At 37.0% G+C, this 24,530-nt stretch overlaps 1 protein-coding gene across 3 annotated transcripts in view; it reads right to left on the bottom strand.

Annotated features, from left to right (window-relative positions):
* PIK3C2G (phosphatidylinositol-4-phosphate 3-kinase catalytic subunit type 2 gamma) overlaps positions 1-24,530 on the bottom strand; it is a 301,036-nt gene that overhangs the window by 112,584 nt on the left and 163,922 nt on the right. For all 3 annotated transcript variants that reach the window (XM_060112830.1, XM_060112831.1, XM_060112832.1), the window contains 5 exons: positions 23,127-23,234; positions 18,294-18,386; positions 16,450-16,579; positions 12,143-12,279; positions 10,103-10,272 (listed from right to left, as the gene is read on the bottom strand). In XM_060112830.1, the coding sequence (XP_059968813.1) occupies positions 10,103-10,272; positions 12,143-12,279; positions 16,450-16,579; positions 18,294-18,386; positions 23,127-23,234 (638 nt within the window). The remainder of the gene's footprint in view (positions 1-10,102; positions 10,273-12,142; positions 12,280-16,449; positions 16,580-18,293; positions 18,387-23,126; positions 23,235-24,530) is intronic.

Raw genomic sequence — 24,530 nt, 5'->3', positions numbered from 1 at the left:
TTGATTTTAAAGTATCGAGCACATAAGCTATTTGAGGACATAATTATTCACAGAAGCAACTTCTTTATATGTGAATTATGCAGTCTAAATAGTACCACTGGGCTTCATCCCAACAGTTCAGGGTGGTCTTTGGCCATACTGAGTTCAACCAAATAGTCCCTGGTGAGCTGAAAACTGGAGTCACATCCCATGAGCATTTAACTTCTATTAGATTAATGATTCATATTAGATGTATTTTTTTAATGTAAGAAAAAAATTAAAAGATAGTGAGCAATTGTGTCTGATTCTTCAGTCATAAAAGAGCATATTGCCCATAGATGGGAGAGTGGCCCTGCTATTGTAACACCTGGTTTTAATGTTTGACTGCCTCCCATCATGCAACCATCTTGCAACACATTTGATTATAGTTGTTAAAGACATGAATTTAATATATATCATGGCCATAAGTGCAGATAACTATGTCATCTGGCACTAACTAAAGAAACAGCCATCTTTTCCAATGCTGAAGAGGAAACAGTGTGTTGGAATTACTGAGAAATGGAATTACCAGATTCCTACATGGCACCTTCCCAAGGTGAACTATAACAATGAAGACTTCTTAGTTTGTGATTCGTAAATTAGAGAAAATAACAGTAGCTACCTCAAAGAGTTCCTGTGAGGATTAATTGAGCTAATGCATATCAAGTATTGATAAGGCTTTAAAGGGTAATTTTGACTTTTTCTTTTAGAATCTGATCCCATATACTGGATGACACAGCACCACAGTAAGGGGCACTGCTTCCTGCCACTTCCGGTGATATTTCACCACAATCTGAGAAAAGCTAGGTGTTTCAGTATTGGTGATGTAGGCAGGGGATATGGAGAGAGGACTGGAAAGACAGAGATCTCAAGCAAGGATTCATGATGATAGAATCTGTCTTCTGTGCTCTGTGAACATACTTATTTCTTCCTTTTATAGGATAGTTCATCTAATATTTACTCGAGCAATGGATAAAGCCTGTAAATGGACACATAAAAATGGACATTGAAAGTCTCGAGGGCTGAATATGTATTTGTACCTTGAACTGAAATGTGGGACTCAGTAGTGAGGCGCATTTTATGTTTATTATTGAAATTATTATTAATTTCATGAATTAAAAATGTTTTGTCCCCAGGAAATATCATAGTAACATTAAAATATATCGTTTTAAAGATTTCTAAAAGCTGCAGACTCCCATCATAGTGAATGGTGATATTAGCATACAAATAAATGACTACAGAGTACATTGGGCAATGTTTAAGCCTACACTTTTCCTGATATCACAAATGACCTACATTTCAGAGAGCACATTTTGCTGTCCAACGGAAAGAACACAAGTCTCTTGTCTCATATCCATGAGTTAAATGAGAAGGCAGTTTTGGAATCTCCATTGGATAGGATAGAACCTTGTATAATTAGACAACACAAGAAACCTCATATGTGCAATATAATAAGAACATAAGGGTGCATGTACTATTACAAAAAGAACATTTAACACCCTGTGAGAGCTCCAAGCTCTCAGCAATTATTAACTAAGGAGAACCCTCACCAATAATCTCTTAAGTGTAAAACATGTTTTTTCTCTGGTCTAGCCTATTTTATAAATACACTGTGGGTCCTAAGTTAGACTCTGGGAGGTCCCTGATCTTTAACTGCTTAATAACTTTAGATACTGACTCTGCAGTTCCTCCCAGGCTCAGGTACACTGTCTCTCTTATTTGAAGAGGGTAGTTAAAACAACTACCTCTTCACAAGGCTTACTTTCCTAAGTCTGATATTTTGGGTGTGAGTTTATAGTAGATCAGGATCTTATGAGAATGGCAACAGAATGGTCAGCTCCTCCAAATTCCCATGTTTCCTCCCCTTGAGCTTGAGTTCAAGGGAAAGTGCACAGTTACGCTTTGCATGGAATTCCAGTGTATGCTTGGAACAGAAATTAGTCTGGATATAGGGAAAAGATTATTAATGCTATAATGCTTGGGTGACAATGAATGGTAGTAGCATATTTTAAATTTGATAAGGCTTTAAAATCAGGTTGAAGGTGTAAATCAAGAATAGCCCAAGTTACCTCTGAAAACATTTAAATCGCTCTTAAAGTTACTATATGCATGATCAATATTTATGTATAAAGCTTGAAATGGACCTTTTATCTCTTACTAAGTTTAACATCAGGAGTGTCTCCCCCAGCACAGGAGCAGGTACTGTTTCTTCATTTGGGTACCAGAAGAAGTTCTAATACTAGGCTCGTGTTTAGGAGATATCTGTAGTCTTTCTTCAAAAACTAGACTCAGACTCAGGGCTATGAGATGCTTATATTGACAGGCACATTGTACCTTAGACCAGCTAAGGAGTCAGCAGTCATGTCTGCCATCTTAAGCATGCTTTGTTCTCACTGGGTGCAGGAAAGCAGAATCCTTACACTATTTAAATTGTTTTCTCTCTCCCCTTCCCTCTTTCCCCCTCTTTGTTCCCTCTGTCACAAACTTTTCTTCCTTTCTCAAGCACCCTTCACTCTTTTCATCTGAAAATCTGCAAGTCTCTTTTTGAAGAAAACTCATGGTTGGGTAGTTGGGTTTTTTAATTAGAGAAACTGTTTTTTTTTTTACTTATAATGGGAGGGAGGTAAATATAAAGGAAGTTACTCAAAAGAAAGCAGGTGATAAAGCATAATGGAATGATAAATTGAAGTCGAAGAGGGAAAAACAACAGCGAGAAGATGGGAATGACAAAATAAACTTCATTTCTTGAAATAGTGAAAGTGCTTTGGAAAATCCAGAGCCCTATTCAAATGCTAGGTGTAGTCTGCCTGAGATTGACTTTGTGACTGGAGAAGGCCTTTGTGAAAATTTCAGTGTACCAAATTTTTTTTTCAGTTATTTCGCTGTGGTAAAATACATATAACATAAAACGTACCATCTTAAACCATTGTTAGGTGTACAGTTCGGTGGTATTAAATATATTCATAATGTTGTGCAACCATCACCACCATTCACCTCCACAATTCTTTTCATCTCTTAACACTGAAATTCTATACCCATTAAACAATAACTCCCCATTCCTCCCTCTCCAAGGCTCCTGGTCACCACCACCTTAGTTTCTGTATCTCTGTAGCTATGATTTGGACTACTCTAAGTACATCATGTAAGTGGAATCATACAGTCATTTGTCTTTTTGAGGCTGGCTTATTTTGTGTAATGTCCTCAGGATTCAACCATGCTGTGGTATGTGTCAGAATTATTCCTTTTTAAGAATGAATAACAGTCTATGGTATGTATACTCCATATTCTGCTTATCCATTCATCTATTGATAAACATCTGGATTGCTTCCACATTTTAGTTATTGTGAATAATGCTGTTATAAACATGGTTGTACAAATATCTCTTTGATACTCCGCTTTCAATTCTTTTGGGTATATTCCCAGAAGCAGAATTGCTGGATCATATGGTAATTCCATTTTTAATTTTTTGAGTAACAGCCATACTGTTTTCCACAGTAGCTGTACTATTTTATATTCCCACTGACATTGCACAGGGGTTCCAATTTCTCCACATCCTTGTCAAAACTTATTTTCTGTTTTTTTTTTTTTTTTCGGTACGCGGGCCTCTCACTGTTGTGGCCTCTCCTGTTGCGGAGCACAGGCTCCAGACGCGCAGGCTCAGCGGCCATGGCTCACGGGTCTAGCCGCTCCACGCGGCATGTGGGATCTTCCCGGACCAGCGCACGAACCCGCGTCCCCTGCATCGGCAGGCGGACTCTCAACCACTGCGCCACCAGGGAAGCCCTATTTTCTGTTTTTTGATACTAGCCATCCTAAATGGTTATGAGGTAGTATAGTATCAAATTTTGAGTCTCATCCCCCGACTCCCACATGTAAAGTGATCATCAGGTTAAAAAATCCCTTGGTAAATTTCCAGTTAGAATAACAGAATATGGCAAATTCTTAATAATTTTATCTTCAGAAAAACTGCTGCTTCTCAGGTCAAGAAAAGTAAATTGTATGGCATTTTTGTAGTGATCCTTCAATTAACCAAAATTGAGCCTCTGCTAAATGTCAGGCACTAGCTAGGCGCTTATGATACAAAGATGTTCTTATGGCACCCACAGTTGGAAAGGTATTAGATAGTGTGTTTTTCTTCTAGAAAGTTCAGATGAAATTGAAACCTGCTTTGAGTTAGAGGAACCAGAGTGTTTCTTAATAAACAATCTTGTGAAAACAGACCAGTGAAACATCTAATTTCAAAGAACACTAAAGTAGTAATTAAAGCATGTGGGAGATCATTAATACCTATATGGCATTTGGATTACTATGAATACTGTACTAAACCAGAATGACTGGAGTAAGACAAAAGTTAATCTTTTAATCTGCTAAGGGAGTTTTTTCCCAAAGATGGTTAAATTGAGGATATTTAGAATATAAATAATATAATACTCAAATTAGAGCTTAAACGTTAAACATTTTTAAATTAGTGGTAATTAAATATGGAAGACAGTGTCAAAATGATTATAGATACAGATAATTTTTATGACTAATATTGAAATGAAAATTCTGAGATCAATTATATTAGGTTATTGTTGATCTGTTGGGATAAAACTTGAAAATCGGGTATAAATCATGTTGTTAAAAAGATAGATATATAATATTTTGATCAGCCAGGTGTATATATTTTAATAGGAAAAGGACAGAGTTTGACAGAGTTCTGGAATGATTTTTCATCTGTTTTAAATGGATTTATGTCCTAGAGTGTGGTGGTAAATATTTAATAACCAGCTCACTCACTTTTGTTAGGAAAAAAAAAAAGCTCTGATTTGTGACATTTGTCAATTTCCATAGTGTATATTCTCCCATCATGGCTGATTTCAGGCCACCAGTGGAATGTCATTGAATGTGGAGTTGAGAAAGAATACACATCATAGGCTCTCCCAAGTCAGTGTGAGCTAGCTCCAGCACACCTCTGCTCATGTCTAAAATTACATCAGAAGTCAAAAGTGACTTGGTGAAAAACATTACAATCCAAATAAACCTAATAGTGCAATCTAATCTATCAGTCAACAAACTTCAAAGTCAGAGAAGTTCAATTTATAAATTTAAAAAGTACCAAAAAAGTACTTTAAAAAGTACCAAAATAAGATATTTAGATAACTTTGAACAAAAAGAAACAATAATTACCTAAAGATGCAATCTCATTTCTTGTCACTTCATTTGGAATACTTACATTATAATTAATTCCAACAAACATTTATAGAGCCTTTATTCAGTGCTAGAAACTCTTCCAAGCATTTTACGTATATCAATTAATTTAATCTTCAAAACAAATCTGTTTTTTTATAAAAGATTAAACTGAAGCATACAGAGCCATTTGTTTAAGGTCACATCATTAGTAAATGATAGTAAGGGATTAAAAAAAAAAGCATAGTCTATCTCCAGGGTACCTGCCTTTAACTACTGCTCATACAGCCTCTAAAATTATCTAGAAGTAAGGCTGCAAGAAAGACTTCATGCAAGTCTGGCGTTACAAAGTGAAAGACCATACAGACTGGAAATATAGTCTGAAAAAATAAAAGTATGAAACAATGAATTAGGAGAACAATAAACATCACCAATAAAGGCCTTCCTTAATTTCTCGTCCTCTGTAAAAGAAAGTCACCATCAAGAAATTACTGAGTGGAAATTTAGAGTTTATTACAATAATATCTTTTATGCAATGAAAAAATTACTATATGGAAATCATTGTTACAGGGGAACTTTGAGTGAAAAATTGCGGATGTATAATTTGTTAACCAAGACTTTAATTTGAATCTCTGTAAGAGAAAATAAAGAAATGAAGATAATAATTAGGCAATACTTCAAAAGAGAAACCAACTGGTTTCAGAAAGTTGGTGAAATTTCTTATTGTTTTCATTGTAGGGATTAGCCATTTTTTTCCCCCAGAATCATTAAGTAATGCTGGGGCTGAATTGTCCTGTGATTTAATCTGCTGGTGTAAATCCTTTTCATCTAATCTCATAATTAAAACCGATAAGGAAGAACTTCTTGTTTATATACAAGATGTGAAATCCTTCAAATTCATAACTGAGATGTAATTTTTTTTCTTTCTTCAAAGTTAGAAAGTTAGAGCTTCAGATTTGGTCTAAGCATGAAGATGGGCTTTCCAGATTTCTGGAAAACTGAATTAAGAGCAGTGGTTCAGGGAAACCTGAGCAAAGACTCCTAATGAGAGTGTTGCTGGGAAGACTCCACATAATTCAAAAATCAGGACAGCCCAATGTTTATAAACATGTCTTAAACAGGACCACATGGATGATTAGTGTAAGATGTTCTGGAATGATGAAGTAAGCATGACTACAAAAGGGCAATGGCCCAGCAAGAAATCCTTTTATTTCTCAAGATCTTCCTTGTAAGGAGAATATCACTTCCTTGCTGCTTCCTCTTAAGGAAACCAAGGGAAAATCACTCCCCAGATACACTGCATTTGCTTTTGCTTTGTTGGCCTGCTTATTTCCATTCTTAAGTTCTGTATCCTTGGCTAAGGGTTAAATCTTAGAGAGGGATTTTATGTTATGTATGTGATTTCTTTTTGTCAATCCCAAACTTATCCACAACTGGAAACTGTATTTATGTGAGGTTGAGCAATTGTATTATGAAGTAAAATCAGTTAATGTATGTTAGTGACACTTTGTAAACCATAAAAAGTCACACAAATACTTTCCTTCCCCATGTTTTTAAGGAGTAGACAATAGGAGAAACACATGTGTCTGGGATACATATGCTCTTTACTCCCTGTGGGTGCTGCATTTTATGTTAAGGAGTATGATCCTGGCTTATTGCTGTTTATTACTGGGGCATTTATATGGCCTTGCTAGGTTACGGGAGATTAGGATAGTCATAGGGCATGATTTACAAACCTGTCTTTGTATATTAAGGAGTGTTTATTAATATATCTAGTATGTGTACAGAAGAAGCTAGGTGGAGCTGGCTTTTCTCTAGAGATCAGTTTTATACGTAATAAGTGTAGTACAAATAAGAATGTTCATTTATCCTAGGGGGATTCAGAGGCCTGATTTATGAGACCTTTGTCCACCTAGCAACCAAGAAGAACAACCGGTGGACCTAGGATGGAAGACATCAGTTGCCTAATGAAACAACAATCAAATGAACTCCAGAAACAACTGAAAGAGACTTTGAAGAAAATTATTAGATGCTGCCTATAATTCAAAATATATAGTGAGTAATAGGGAGCAGACATAGTTCAGTTTAACCATTAAAGAAACGCAGGGAAGAAGTATCAGTATCAAGAAAGAAATCCAAGGAGACATTGCCAATGAGCCTTACATAGCCATTGGTGGAGAGAGAATCCTGCAAACAATAATCCAAATGGGTCATAACGCTGCAGTTGGCCTCCTTAGCTGGTGCTCAATAATCAATAATCTCAAGGGAAGACAGGGTCAACTTCACTTTCTTTCATCCAATAAATAATTATTGAAAGGTTGAAGGCTGACCTGTGAATAGTTTATTGGCCGACTAATTCAGCAAACAATATTAAGAACCTACTATAAGTGAGGCTCTGTGCTGGGCACATTTTCATGACCTCCATAACGGTTGCATAAAAAAGATTTAAACTGCTGCACTTCAGAAGTAGCAGTAGCTGCTGTAACATCAACAAACAATTGGGCTCCATCTTTTCTACAGACCTTGGTGCATATCTCTATTATAGCACTTACTATATTGTTTAGTAACTTGTTCTTCTTTTGTATGTTTCCCCAACTGAAACTTTTCCTGTAGAGCTGGAATACCTTTATGCATCTTTTAACCACCCCCATGGTCAACACAGATGCTTGTCGAATAAATGAATAAGGGGGTTAACCCAAATTCTCAGTGGACAATACAGCAAAATAAATAAAAATGTTACAGTTTTAATCTAATCTTTAAATTTCTAGGGAAGAGTGGATTTAGGGAAAGTGTTAAATGAGTAAATTATGCAATATGATCGTATATGTTAATTAACATTTGTCCTTTATACCAGGTATCCCTCCTCTGTGATGTTCTAATTGTCTATACATCTATCTCTGCCCTCACCACATTCTGGAGTAATTATTTATGTGTCTGTCTTCCCAGTATTTTAAAGAAAGAGTAAGCCCCACTGAGGTGGTAAATGAGTATTATTCATCTTTGTATCCCCAAGGTTTATCACAGTCCTTGGCACACAGACCATCCTCAACAGATGTGTAAGGAATGAATGAATATGTGGTGACTCTTCCTGAGCTTATTCATGATAGAAGGCAATGTATTGAAAATAATAAAAAGTGAGGCAATTCCATTTGTATGCCTCCACAAAATAGAAGCTATCAGTTTATAAGAATTACACCTTATTATGTAGTTTATATTGGCATTTTCATACCAGATTATGACCATCTGGTGAAAATTCATCTTGTTATACTGTAGGAGACTTATTTATTTCCTCTTTTGTATTTTTTTTTTTTTTCTTTTTGCGGTATGTGGGCCTCTCACTGTTGTGGCCTCCCCCGTTGCGGAGCACAGGCTCCGGATGCGCAGGCCCAGCGGCCATGGCTCACGGGCCCAGCCGCTCCGCGGCATATGGGATCCTCCCAGACCGGGGCACGAACCCGTATCCCCTGCATCGGCAGGCGGACTCTTAACCACTGCGCCCCCAGGGAGGCCCTATTTCCTCTTTTGAAAAGCTATTTTTAGCTAAAAGTGACTGATTAGTCTTTGGAATGGTCTGATACCATTTCTACTTTAACATGAAGTATCTTTTTGGAGCAAGGGACTTTTAATCTTAGATTTCTGGTTCCCTTGCCCCCAGCTCAAATAAAATAAAACAAAAACCTATTCAACCACCAGTCTTTTCCTTTTCAGTAAATGATATAATTGTTTGCTAAGAACAAAAATCCAGGAGTCATCCTTGAATATTTTCCTTTCTTCTTCTACTTACCGGGCCCATTTTCCCAGCCCATTAATGACTGCCAACACCAATCAATTAGCAGGTCCTGTGGTTCAGATTCCAAAATATATTCTGAATCTGTCAGCTTTTGCCACTTCTTTACCATCAAGGTCTTGCCTTAACTATTGCAATAGCCTTCTAACTGGTCTCATTACTTGACAGGACAGCGGCTGAAAGCTTTGAAATCCACTGAAATCCACCAATGGTTTGCCTCTGAACATAAAGTAAAAGCCAACCTCTGCACCATGTCCTCAGTGCCCTACTTGATCTAGCCTCCACCAAACCCTTTATCTTTCCCTCCTACTACCTGTCCCTCTTTATTCCACCTCCAGGCCCCAGGCCTTCTTGCTCTCACTGGAACATGCCTGCTTAGTCCATACTCATGGCTGTTATTTTTGCTGTTCTTTCTTCCTGGAATACTCTTCTCATGGATCTCCACAAGGTGATTACTCACTATACAACTATCTCTCATTTCTTTAAGGAGGCCTCTTTAAAATAGCATCCCTGCCCCTGTTAATTTCTATCCCATTTCTCTGCTTTAGTTTCTTAGTAAGAAATGAAACTCCTCATTTCCTCGTGTTGTATTTTTTAATGTCTGTCATCCCTACTAGAAAGAGGTCAGGGTTTGTATCTGCTTTGTCCACTGTTGTATCCCCAGAGTCTTGAATGGTAGATGCTTACTAAATATTTTTGGAATAATTCAAGCCTAATTCAGTGCAGGAAGTGTGCTCATTTTACATGTAGACCAGGCTGGTGATTGTTATGGGCAATATACCAGATGTACTGAGACCATGAACTCAGGCCTCGTTGTCCATTCAAGGCTTATAGGAAAATGAACATATCATATTCCATACAATTCAGACTGGAGCAGTATTAGTATCCTGTGGGAGAAGGCCAATTTAGTCTACTAACAATTTGAGGAAACCTAATTTGTTCCATTAACAGTCTATCAAAAAAAAATCTTTCCTTCAATATTATTAGATACATAATCATGTTTACGTTATCTTGGGGAATTTGAGAGATGGGGAACAAGTCATCTGCTGGGTTTCTATGCCATTACATGTTATATATTGCTCCAGGAGATTGCTTAATTATATTAATAAACATTATTTGAGCACTGACCTTTTTATGCCTCCAAATGTTTGTGCATGACCCAGGAATTTTCCAAAGTCAATATGAAACATGTGGCCTGACTTCGTCAGCATGATGTTGTCATTGTGACGGTCACAGACTCCCAGGATGAACGTTACCACACACCAGCCAGCACAGGAATAGAAAAAGTTCCTCAAGGCCTAATCGGTTGAAAAATAATAACACAACAGTGACACACACACAAGAAATGAGCAAACGCAGAGGTAACGGTAAAAGTATGATAAAAAGCAAAATTATATAATCAAGAACCAATTCTACATCTCAGTTGAGTGGATCTGATTAAATGCTTGGTTCTTGATATGCTACAGAAGAACATGAAGCAATCTGTTCTTTAGCCTAATGAGTGTTTTTGTTGAAATGGGAGAAAATAACTTTCATTCAGTTAAAGCTAATTTTCAGTTTATTAAAGAGGATTCTTAGTGTTATTTTTTAATGTCGCAAAGGTACAACAGTGGATAGCTTTTTTCAAGATAAAAGAAGAAGGAACAATATGGTCCAGTATTGCCTATTCCCATAGAAATTAAAAATATTAATTTTTGAATATTTGAAATTTTTAACACAGAAAAAACTAGATTGAGATATCTGTAACACTTTATGTTTATCCTACAAATACGTCATCCAGTTAATGCCCCAAAAGGTTTTGGTACAGTATATACCAGTGAACGCTTGTGCGGGTAGAAGCAGATTCCACTAAGTTAGTTGTGGTTTATGTTTCTTTAATGGACAGAGGTTTCTTGCCAAAATTACTCTTTTTTCAAAAAAACTGTCTCCTGGGTATTCATCGTTTTGATCGATGATGCAACGATGAGTGTAAGCACGAGTGACTGGCTGGGCCACAGGTATGGGCCTCCTCAACTAGCGAGTGGAAGACCACGTGGCTGGACTACATGCCAGGACACCTTATTTCCAGGTATCCCAGGTGCCTGAGCAAGTCTTTAATTTGTCTGTCTAGATTTTCTCTACTTATAAAGTGAAGATAACAAAATATGTCCTTCACATGGTGAAGAACATCAAATGTACATGGAAACACCCCAAACAATATAACCCCAGGCGTTTGTACCTAACTCAAGTTACAATTTGGGGAATTGGCTAAAAAATAGATTTCTAGATAATCTCATCTAATTCCCTGTTACTTGGCCTCCAAAACCTGTATTTTGCTCTATTCCAATCTCACAGAAGTCTGGAGTAGATGAACTCTTGGATCTCTCTTTCATGGCCCAGGCCACCTAGGGTGACCAAGCCTTCCAGTTTGCCCAGGACTGAGGAGTTTCCTAGAATTAGGGATGTTTAGTGTTCAGGACAGTTCTGAGCAAATCTAATGCTGGCCCATATTGCATCTTTGTGTGAATTAGCATAAAGGTGCCCCTGCCTCTGGGGCAGCTGTACCAGTTCATGCCTTGGCAAGTGAAACAAGGCCGGGCTGTAGTCAACTCATCCCCTAATCTGGAAGCCCTGGTAGAGGGTGGAACCTGTACGATTGTAGACTGCAGGCTAGATGCCAGGGTAAAGTGGGAAAAAATGTTGGCAGTCAAATGGAATAGTATACATTTTGTAAAGTTCTGAGATACAAAAAAATAAAAACTCTATTAGGCATTCTGCAAACATTGAAAGAATGAGGCATGAAAAAACAGAACTTGGAAGAAGAAGTATATTGCAATGGAAGGAGGGAGATTTATAGAAATTATAGGTTGTGTACAAATAGGCACAGGTAACATGAAGGAGGTAGTTTTCAGGAGCATCATCTCAGGTGAGATTGCTGTAAGGGAAGCCGCTGAGCAAAGAGAGTCTTTACTGATAGCCCAGAATTCTACCCAGAGGGAAAACCAGACACAGAAATTGTTATCTAGGTAATATACCACTTAAACTGTGTCATTATTACTATGCTGATGACTGAATGAATTAGACCTCAAGATGTACTTAATTTACTTTTTCATAAATCAGAATATCTAATGAGCCAGAGTATATCCTTATTTAAGTACATTATTTAAAATTTGCTGCTGAAGGACAAACCTTTTCATAATCCACCTTTAAATGGTTGTGCTGACTGAACCATTTTTTGATTGTATTCTCTTTCAGTGGTCCTATCAGTCCAGAATGGCGATGGATTTTCGCGAGGGTTATAGCATCGGGCACCATCTGCACCAATCCTGGTTGATAAAAAAGAGATTATGGAAATACTTCTTTCTTTACAGTATGAGGGATACTTAGGAAAGGCATCTTGATATAGGTAACAACATCAATAGTTGCCAGCACTACTTGGATTACCCTTTTTATTTCCCAATCTTCTTCTCTGAAGGAGTCTTACCTAGATAGTATTGCTTCTAATTTTTCCTAAATCCTAGGGAGCGATGAGGCTACTTGTGTTTGCATCAGATGTATCAGAGCAGCTTTAATATTTTTTTCTAGAACTACAGTAGAGAGCAAATCTAGATGGTCTCCCAGCGACCCCACTGAGTCAATAGAGCAGTGAATTAATTAACATATGGCTTGTGCATTCATTTACAGTTTAAGGGAGGACATTCAAACTTGTGTAACAAGCATATTTATAATGTAAGTGAATCAAATACAACCTCCGTGATGAATATTTGAAATATATTATAAAAATCAATGTTCAGGTTAATAAAAGCTTCACTGTTCAACGTTTCATTTCTAGGAGTGAACAGAGTAACTCTGCAGTGAACATGTACAGAACCACCTGCTTCTTCCTTCTCAGTCTGCATTAAAGTGAAACTATGATAACAATCTTTTTAAGGGAGCATATGTTGATTGAACTTCAATAGGAGTTTTGCCCCACTAGCCATGCATCCATCAAGGCTTCTTTTCATTGTGTTCCTAAGGTTATTGGAATGTAAATATTTTCAAGCCTTCTGATTTTTATTCTGTACAGAACAGCAATTTAAACCCAGTATTTAAAATTCTCCCAGGACTAATGTCCACAAAACAACCTGTAATGCACAGTTCTGTAAATAAAGTCATTGAAAGAAATTAAATTCTAGAATTTCTGATTTCCACAATCTTGACAACTGCAAGAGTTGCAAACACAAATTCCCAAAGGGACCAGGGACATAAATGTAACTATATGAAAAGAGAGAAGATTAAGTTTTAAAAATTGACTATTTCGTGGTCTACCTTAAAAATATTCAAATTAAACAACAAACAAGAAGATCACTGTAATGGTAAGCGAAACATTTCTCGGTGCTGGATTTGGCCAGTGGCAGCTGGTTGCAGGCTTAATCTCTCTCTCTCTCTCTCTCTCTCACTCTCCCCTTTTTTTCAGCCTTAATCTCTTAATATCCAATAGCCCAGCCCAGCCCAATCATGACCCTTAGGCATCTATTGATACATTGCCTTATCAGAAAGAAACAAACATGGAGAGTGGGAATTGAATGCTTCAAAAATAACCTATTAAAATCTATTTGTTAAAAACAAAAAGAAAGAAGGAGATGTAACATCCCAGAGATAAATCCTGGGCATATCTTTAATATCATAACACTTCTCCCTTCTCCCCCAACAGTATTCTGCTCTTGTGCTAGTTTTCTTGTGCTTATTAAGTGAGATAGCAAATGTAAAGCACTGCATTTAACAGTAATATAATTACTCTAAAAAGAGTAATATAATTCCACTTTCTAATCCTGAAATTTTCCCTCATTTTTCCAGTTCCTCCATTTAACACTTCCTAACAGAAAACCACCTTCTACCTGATTCCTGCATGCCTCATTGCCACCTTGCATCTGACCATGACCCAAATTAGGACTTAGATTACTGCACCCTTTAGATAGGGTGCTGTAGCAATGTCAGTTACTCCTCAGATCACATTTGCCTTCAGGGAGTTAATCATTGCTAAATCCCAAGCCATTTGTTATATCTTTCATTGTTGACTACCCAGAAAACTTTGCACCTAATTTATAACAATCATGGTGGCTAAATTCTGCTCATTAATTAAAACCATAAATTACATTTTATACATTTTAAGCTAGTATGTATCATACACTTTTAAAATACTTCTAGCATAATTCTGTGCACAGTAATATGTGTGGCTCCATTCCCATAGCTCTCTAATGCAGATTCCTCAAAATTTAATGCCCATATGTATTACTTGGGGATCTTGTTAAAACGTAGGTTCTGGTTTAGTAGGGTGGGAGTAGGGTCTGAGATTCTGAGTTTCTAACAAGCTCCCAGGTGATGTCAATGCTCCTGGTCCACAGGTCATACTTTAAGTAACAAGGTTCTTAGGGACAAAACTTTTCAAGATGGTATCACACAAGGCAGTGGTTCTCAAAAAGGTGTGCATGAGAAACTCCAGAGCAGCTTTTTGCGATTACTGAGACTTGAGCCTCAGTCCCCCACCCTCCGTCCCCTCCCCACCCCTGCCCAGTGAAGAGCCTGATATAGCATCCTGCTTGGGTCCTAGATATAGCTGCTCCAACTCTCCTAAGTAATTTTTATGTCCATCAAATCTGGAGCAAATTTAGAGCAATGAAATAAATCTGAAAGAATTTTTATCTGCTCTGATAATCTCTCCCAAAGTTCCTACAACATCATATACAAAGTAGTCATGAGAATTATAGCCAACAATAATGTTGATAAAGCCATGTAAACTTGTGGCCTGGAGTATACTCTCCTTAAGGGCAGCAGCCCTGTTTAGGTCATTTTAGTATTCCCTATCTTACTTTGTGACATTTCTTGAGAACAGGAGATATTCAATAAGCCTTGGAACCTGATTAAAAATGGAAACTAATCTCTTAAAAGAAGACATTTGCTTTAATGATCTCCATTTTTCTTGAAGAAGTATCTTTCCAGTACAACCTTACAACCAAAGAGATTATTGGTAGATAGTGGGAAAGAATAATTTGTTTGTCTTATGACATCTGTAACTTTGTGCAAGTCTAGAGTGATTTCTGCTGGATTATTTTATTAACTTTAAAAGTCTTAGCCTCCATTACTTCCTATGATTATAAACAGAGAAATGAGTAGATGGAATTGAAGAATTCCACTGAGGTTGGTGTTGTATTCAATTTCTGAAGAAAAAGTAATCCATGTGACACCAAAAAGCTCAGCTTGGTTCATCTAAGGTTTATTCTTACCCTTTCAACATATTAGGATTTGGAAGAATTAGGTCATTTACGTGAGAAAAGGGAGAGAAAAACTCAAGGAATAATGATCTCAGAGTAGCAGTAATAAAAGACTTTTAGGAACTAGAACTTTAGAAGGAGTTCGGGAGTGGGATACTTGGCATGGAAACAAGGGCCCTATTATCAGAATCAAAATAATTGGGCAGTATGACTTGTAACAGTAGTCCTGAAGTATCCAATTGCAAGTTAAGCTAAGTAGGAGGTGCTTCCATGCTTAGTTTCCAAAATCTTGAGTCACAGTTGGCTGGGGTACTGAGCCTCGCAGTGGGACCTCAGGAACTGGAGGGCCAGGCAATGACAGTTTCTCTTTTGAGATGATGGGTTTAAACTGGAGTTCTGTCTGAATTAAAAAAGAAAAAAAAAAGACAACATAGTTCTAGGTCCCCTTTCCAGTTCTATGGTATTTTTATCCCTTTGTTTATGCAGATGCATCTGCTATAATTCATACTAATTAATTTAATGAAATGCTAAGTGGCAATGGCCCCATGTAAAAAAAATTATATGATATCCTAGAAATTATTTCTTCAATTTAGCATGATTGTAATTAAGTACAACTTTTACCTCTGACGTTTGAGTAATTATTAGGGTGGATCTTCAACATTATTTTCATTGAAAATGTGTATAAATGTAATTATATTTCCATATTAGTCGCTTGGCTTTTATCAAGGAAGAGAAATGCTGAAGTATGCTCAAAGTTTGCATGAATGGTCATCTTTGATTGTTGATATTACACTTTACTCAAAAGTCTTTTAGAAACTGAATGCATGTTTATAATGTATTTAGAATTTTCAGAACTCCTTTAAGCATTTGCAACTTTGTAAATTTTGTGTTAATAGGTAACAATTGTAATTTTTTGAATGAGTAGACTTTTCTATTATCAGCTTAGAAAAAGAGAAAAAAATATGAGTTAATCATTAATGTAACTAACCCTTAAGGACACACAAAAGGATATTACATTTAACATTTGAGTTGTCAAGAGTCCTAATTAATATCTAGAAGGACATTATGCTTTACATAAATCATTTTGGCTTTATTGTTTTTGAAAATAATTCTTTGTAAAAAAAGAATGACCAGGTTTTGTTCTTTGTAATCTAAAATGAAAGCTGTGGCAACTCTGGGGGCATATTACTGATGAATGCATGAGATAAATAATGTAAGTCAACCAGCTTTCTAATCTATACCGACCTTGGCCTTTTCCTGTGGATAGACATCTATAAATGATCATTTGCATATCCAGGCCCTCCTGCAGCCAAATATTGTCCATCACATGAATAATCTGCAGAACAAGCATATCCTGACGAAGATCATCGCCAGCCTGTTAAAAACAAAATTATAGACTCCGGGTTTCTCCTTGAATTCCATTAAAAGCTTTCAAATATGGTATATGTCATTTCCTTCCTTGAATAATTTTCCAGCCTGACTTAGGGTGGTTTCAATTGTTTTATTAGCACTAAGAATACCTTGTGTTTCTGATAGAAGATCAAAGAAAATGAGAACTTTCTTTTAAATGATTACAGAAGCTTTAGCCATTAAATTAGAAGCTGCTTTGAATGTTGTTCCCTGATAATAATCTTTCAATTTATTATCCATGTGCAATGTCTTAACCTCAAAGTCTGGTGAGGAGAGGTTGGATGAATGTTTATGCAAATTTCAAACTCAGCCAAGTGAAATCTCTTTCTAAGGGAAACATTATTTGATGTGCCATAAATTTATGCACAGATATACAGTTAGACTACCAAGAGCTTCTTGACTGGGAGTATAAATAGCACACATATAATTCATCAGACTTTGAATCATTGACTTCTCTTGTTATGAAGGCAGTTAAGAAGTTTTCAGAGTGAACAGCCTTTGGTAATAATAAGAAATGATAAAGGGGTGTTTTTCTAGCATAGGTGAAGGACATGGAATATGTCCAAAGGGGAAGGACAATTCTATGCTTTTAACTAATAAGAGGCTTGGTTTTGAAAATGCTTTCTAAATTATACGCAGAGGGCCTCCCTGGTGGCGCAGTGGTTAAGAGTCCACCTGCCGATGCAGGGGATACGGGTTCGTGCCCCGGTCTGGGAGGATCCCATATGCCGCGGAGCGGCTGGGCCCGTGAGCCATGGCCGCTGGGCCTGTGCATCCGGAGCCTGTGCTCCGCAACGGGGGAGGCCACAACAGTGAGAGGCCCGCGTACCGCAAAAAAAAAAAAAAAAAATAAAATAAATAAATAAATAAATAAATAAATTATACGCAGAAAACTATGCCAAGATGAGATTTTGTGTTCTTTTTTCTTCACCAAAAATGCAGTGCCGGGGGAACATTAATGCTTGAGGTTTACATAGATCACAGCAAAAGTATAGTTGTGTTAATCATTATCTTCAAAACTAGTCAGAATCTAAAAAAATTCCACTCTGCGACCTTGTTTTCTGGTTTGGCTGAATAACTTATCAAATTTAATTGAACGACTGGCAAATGCTTACTTTTTACTTACAGCTCCTTTTTCTGTCCCTTTTTCCTACTTGACTTTTACTCTTAACCTTTTACTCTATTGTTCCACGGGATTCATGACAAAGACTGATATGGCCCTTATTTATATTTTATTTAAAAAGAAGACAACAACGCAAATTACTAAAATAAGCAAGTGCTTACAGATAAGAATTTTATGCTAAATCATATCATTTGAGTTTCAGCTAATTTTGATTCGCACTTAGTATCTAGACCAAAGGAAGACTCTCCCCCTTAGGAACTTTACCACAATTCTGCTTTCTGTATTACTCAAAAGTGATTGCATTATTTCATTTATTGAAACATACCTCCCGGAGTTTTGCACTGAAGATTCATTGGCTTTGAGCCAGTAATGTTTGATTTATTGCCAATCATAGTTTGACATGTATTATAATTCTGTAAAAATGCAGAATCAAAAATAACTGGAATCTTCTGTGCTGCTGCCAGAGGAAAAGGGCTATAATAATTTCTTTTTGTGAGTAATAAATCAATAGTTCTACCAATGGAATCAATTTGATGTTTCAGGAGGGCTACTGTACCTTAAAAATGACGCTGATGTTTTTGCCCATTGGATTAGCATTAATGAAAGTAATCTTCAATGGCAAAGCATTAGATGTGAAATATGAACATGCCTACGGGACAAAAAGAAGAGAAAAATGGTGAGCAAAACAAAGCAAAAAGAACAGTTTCCTTGCAATCATGGCCCCTTGCAGAATTTGTTATATGAGCAAATGTAACACATATGAATAATTCTCATACTTTGGAACAAAGAAACATATTTATTTTAAAAAAAGACTCTAGTCTACTAACCAAAGCCTTTATTTGTAAACTAAAAATGCCAGCTTTTCGGCAGGTTGTAAATCTTCAACTACATTTTTTTCTCACTAAACAGTGATGATGTGTAGGGAGTTTAAATAAACTAAGTAGTATGTGGGTATTATGCTTATGCTAGTTAGTTAATGCCTAAAAGATGAAATCGCTATTTAAAAAAATATTTCCTTTTCATTCTTTCTGCCCTGCAGCATACTTTAAGGAAACATGCATATAGAATTAACAAAGACCTGAGTTCAAATTTGGACTCTGTAACTTATCAGCTGTAAGACCTCTGTAACTTATCAGCTGTAAGACAAGTTACTTAAATGTTTGTATCCCACTGTAAAATCGGGATAAAACTCTTACCTCACACATTTTTTTGTAATAGGTATATGAGCTAATGGATATAAAATACCTTTTACAGTGCCTGACACTAATCAGGTACTTCAAAAAGATTAACACATTCTTTTTCACTTTTTGCTAATGAACATTTTCTTATCTTTACAAGTAACAGTACAACATATATTTCCTATTCTCGTTTCTTTCAATTTTACTTTACATTTCTATTTTCAGTTTTATGATATCGACTACTGTCCATTATTTTCCTTTTATGTGCTTACAACTGTTTGAGTGTTAAAAGGCTGTATGTCTTTAGGTTATTAGAGAGTTCATGTTGACAGCCAAGAATTAAATCAATACTAAAGAAAGGAAAAGGATACTTTCAATTCATCAACTTAGTAAAATATGACATCAATATATTTTGAAGGATCAGTTTGAATATCATTATTTCTGATAAGTCTGAAATCAGTAGAAGTTGAGAGGAAAGGATCTATTTCTTAATCTATCAACATAAATCTAACCTAATCCCTAAGCAAACAGAAACCCTTGTTTACTGAATCAATTTGAGTTTTATAGTAAAAGGATGAGGCTGCTTGTTAAGTAATGAATTCCCGCTGCAAGAATCAGTCAATCAGGGGACATATGACCTTCTGCCACGGTATTGAATTAGGAAACCCTGTATTAGGCCAGAGTCTAGTTTAGTGGTTTTCAAATTCTCCTCATTCAATTCTGGGGGCTGGGGTGGGAGAGTGATGATCTCTTCGAGGTATGGCAAGTCCAGGGAAGAGATAAAGGGCTAAGAAAGGCTGAGGGCAAGGTTTAGCCCCTCTTCTCAATTATATCACTCAGAGCTATATTGCTTTCATTGCTTAATATTTTGGTTTTCACATGCAGTATATTTTTTGAGTCATGGCAAATATACTATACATTTGACAACTAGTATGCACAAAGCATTGACTATATGCTAATAGAAAGAGACACCATATCCACCTCTCATAGAGCCTGCAAAAGTTGGTATGAATGTATACACGCATGCATTTCACAGCTGAATGAAGAAGCATTTGAAGAAGAGAGTCTTTCAGAGATGAGCTGAATTTGAAGATTGTGAAAGACATAGATTGGCAAACAGGTAAAAGAAAAGGTTTGCTAGGTAGAAAAAGGTAAACAAGGACACCTTAGATTAGAGTAGAAGTTAAAAGTGGATTGGGAGGGCCATAACCAAGAGACAGGAAAGAATGAATCAAAGTCTTGGAGGATATTTTATGTAAATGGTGAGATAAAAAATCTGGAATAGAGAAAGGAAGATAAGAAAAGCTAGAATGGAGAAAGGAAGATAGAACCTCTGGTCTTGAAAAGTGAAAATTAGTGAAATAGACTTAAAACAGTTTTTAAAAAGGAAAAGAAACCTATTAGTAAATGAAATGTCTGGTCTTTACTTTCCCAGGAGGGGAGAAGGATTGCATTCAGTTATTCCGACTCTCTCATATGATCTACCCTTTAGTGAAACAGGAAATGGTCCATTGTGATTAGTGGTTCCAAGGAGAGAAAGGGGTGAGAATTCTTCTTATAAAGAAAGTTTAACCAAACCTAAGACCTTTGCTCTCTGTCTTGGAGACCCATGCTTTAAAGAATGGATTGAGCCAGGCCTGAGTACTTCTCCCTAGTGTAGTGTACTGATGGTGATTAAAATAGAATGCTGACTATACATGCGGGCTTTCCTACACTCACTACATTCACGGGACTTCTCTCCAGAGTGAACTCTGATGCACGATAAGCTCGGTAATGACTTTCCCCAAATCACTGCATTTATCAGGTTTCTCCCCTGAAGGGCTCTCTGATGTACTGTAAGATTGGTGCTATAAACAAAGACCTTCCCATACTGACTACTACATTCATAGGACTTCTAACCAGTGTGAATTCTCTGGTATGTAATGAGGTATGGGTTTTGACTGCATCTTTTCCACATTTAGAGGGCTTTTGTTTGTGTGAAGTCTGTGATATAAAATAAGACATTTACTATACTGAACGTTTGCCATGCTGCATTCAAAAGGTTTTTCTCTGGTATGAGTTTGCTTATAGTCAACTAGTTGAGAGGTCTGACTGAAGGCTTTTCTACATTGCCGACATGTATGTGCTTGTTCCCTGGCATGGAGGATCCAGTGTCAAATAAGACATATACTCTGACTGAAGGCCTTACTACATTCCTTACCGCTGTAAGGCTTCTCCCCAGTGTGAACTCTCTGATGGTCAGCAAGGTCTCTAATGGAACAGAAAGCATTCCCACACTCGCTTGAACATGACGTTTCTCACTTGTGTGAAGTGTCTGACACTGGAAAATGGTTCTACACTGCATGAAGGCCTCACACTCATTACACTCAGAAGTCCCCTCCTCAGTACAGGCTACCTGATGAGCAATGAGCAGGGAACGTGGAGTGAAGGCTTTAACACATTCGTCACCTTGATGAGGTTTCTCCCAGTGATGGAGTCTCTGGTATTTATTGAGATGGGAGGAGTGATGACAAGTCTTCCCACACTCTCACATTCATAGGCTTTGTACCCTCAGTGGGTTCTCAGATGAACCACTGGCTGAGAGGTTTGTCTGAAGGTCTTACTACACTCATGACACTCCCAGTATGGATCCTCTGATGGGCAACCAGATGTGGGCTCTGACTAGAACTCTGCTGCATTTACTGCACCTTCCTATGTGATGCACGTCCCTTCAGACCTCCTCGTTGTTCAGCAGGACTGGAGGACAGACTAACATGTTCTGCAGGTGAGAGCGTCACCCTCCACATCCGCCCTGTTCACTGCTGTACGCACAGGCACAGCTGACCAGAGCAGGTGGGACAAAGAGGTGGCTCTACTTAGGGCGCTTCCCAGCCTCAGGGAAAATGCCGATGGCTGCAGGTTGCTGTAGGGAAGGAGTGTGGTCCCAGCCACAGCACTATGGGTGATGACTCCTGAACTGGTGATGCTGCCGGCATGGCATGCTCACCTGGACACTCACAGCAACGATCCACTAGAGCTGGTGCCCCACATCACCAAGGCCTGCACAAGCCACAACGCATATGTAATTTTAATTGAAAACAATCTTTCTATTCCTTAAACAACAATGACAAACCAAGAAAGCAGAAATAAAAAATAACATCTGGACTCAATGAACTATTGATATATTGTTCTTTCTACATTAAGATGCTCTGTGTTTTTGAAATGTTTCCATGTATTTTTAGCATCAATCAGTGCATACGGCTAATGATTAAAAGGTCACACAATTTTTTAAAATCAGTGATGATTTGGATTTTAGCCCAGATAGACATATCTCAGTTTATAAAATTGATGCCTTATTTTGTTATTATTCAAAATACATCTATGCAGCATATGTGGAAAATTTGTAGGGTGTCCTTGCAGCAGCAAAATTGTAAAGGTGACAGTATTAAGCTTCTAGTAAAACTTTTTCTATTCATACTAATGGTCTGATTTTTCTCCTAATTATTAAATTTGTTTTTCTTGACTGTATTCCGACTTTAGTGAAGTAACACTTATTGTGCATGCATGAGAGTTTAACCTCTTCATTTTAAATCTCACTTATCAATCCTCTTTATTAGAGTCTTCTACTCTTGGATTTTTGAGAAGGAATATAATAAAGCTCATGGAGAAAGAATGATTCTATGTCAGAGAAGGGTGGCTGATAGAGACTTAGGAAGAGAAGGAGTTTGTGAGTACAACGATGCAAGGAAGGGTTTTCCAGGCATGAGTAAAATCACAAACATATCATATGGCACAGTGACTCATAAGCATCAATGAATTTGAAATTGAATCAAAACTGAGATGTTATAGCTAATGATAAACTAGTGTCCTAGGCATGGGCATGCACATAATCTAAATAAGCATGAAATTAAACCAGCCTGCATGGGGTCGCCAAATCAACCATTTTGAATAAGTCAAGAAATCAATTCAGTGAGAAGTGTCTTCATTTTTTCCCACTGAACTGTGGTTAGTGTGTTTCTAAACCAATGAAATATCTGATGAGGTTAATGTGATACCAACTGGTCACAGTGCATCAAATAGAGCACACACAGTTTGGATGGGACTCAATTACTTTTTTCTTAAATAATTGCAGTAACAATTTATAAATTGTTTTTGCCATTTCAAAAACATCCAATGAACTAAACAATACAAAACAAAAATGCTCAACTTATCTACTGAATATGTTGACTTACATCTCCATCAATTCCCTTTATGCATAGGGCAGGGTTCAGAGGAAGGTGACAGGTATTTGTATACTGAAAGAATTCTTCTAGTCTGCCAAGTTCTTTCTTCAGTACCTCCTGTGAAAAATCATTAGAAGAAGCATCTTCAAAACTGAAAAGAACTGGACTTTTCCTTCAAGTTATAATTTTCTTTTGTTGATTAAACTCCTTAATTCAGGGGTTGCACACTTGGGTGCTTTGGGGTCAGGTGGGTGATGTAGCCACATATGAGGAGGCAGCAGGCTAAAGACAATAGGGAGTACTGGGGAAAATGGGGAAGTAAAGGTTGCGTGTCCTTTCTGAAGAACTTTAAATTCAATTAAAAACAAAACCAAAACAAAGCACTGTTCTGTTGAAACGAAACACGATGGGTTGGACTTGACCTGTAACCCACCAACTTGCAACCCCTGCTTTAAGTAACTATTAACATGATCCATTTATCATAATTCCCTGAAATCTTAGTTTGTAACTCTCAAGGTTTACACTTAATAGTATAATATTTTTTAGAAAAAAATTTACATAGAGTAGGAGACAAAATAATGACAAAAAAGATAATTATAGACCATTGATAAATGTCAGAAGCAGTAATATATATGAACAAATAGTTTACTAAATGCCAATAAGTGTATTTCTGATACTTGGCTCACTCCCTTCCATAGTCCTCTGTACATGTGGAAGGTCTGAGACCACAAATGACACCTTTAGGATTGTGTATCCCCTGACACAAAAAAGGAGAAAAACAATAATTCAGAAATAATAATAATTCAAAATTAAAAAAAAAACTCCTTTTAGCCTACTTTGAAAACTGTTTAAGCCCAATTCTAAAAATGAGGATATCAGATTAATAGTGTTTAACTAACTCTCAAGAGTTTCTTAGCTCTTACTCCGGGTTCACTGCCAAATAATAGAATCTACTGCTCCCAGAATCCAGCAAAACAAGGTGGAGAAATGAGGCCAAGCTCCACAATGGCATTCTTTTTGTCTTCCTCTTTTGTCTTTTCTACGCCTCGATTTGCCTGAAGAGCACCATGGAGGGGAACCTCTGCTCTCTTTAACTAAAATCTCTTCACTTCATATAGTTAGGTCTAACTGGGCTTAAAAAAAAAAAAAAAAGAAAAGAAAAAAAGCTTACAGTAACTTGTGAGAAATTATAAATGCTTCTCCCACCTCTTTCTTTTTCTCTTTCTATTTTCACGTGAAGAGGTGTTATCACAAGAACAGCCAGTCAAGGTGAAAGAAATGCATTTATCTGAGAGAATCATGTCAGTATCACTGGAACATGATGTAAATAGTCAAAAAGGCACTGTATTAACTGTAGCATGCATCTTAAATACATGAGAGATTTTGAAACATAAGAAATAAAGACCAAACCTA

This window comes from Mesoplodon densirostris, chromosome 11, assembly GCF_025265405.1.
Source record: "Mesoplodon densirostris isolate mMesDen1 chromosome 11, mMesDen1 primary haplotype, whole genome shotgun sequence".
Taxonomy (NCBI): Eukaryota; Metazoa; Chordata; class Mammalia; order Artiodactyla; family Ziphiidae; genus Mesoplodon; species Mesoplodon densirostris.
Note: the sequence above shows the minus strand (reverse complement) of the source record. Positions and strands in the feature narration are given on the sequence as shown.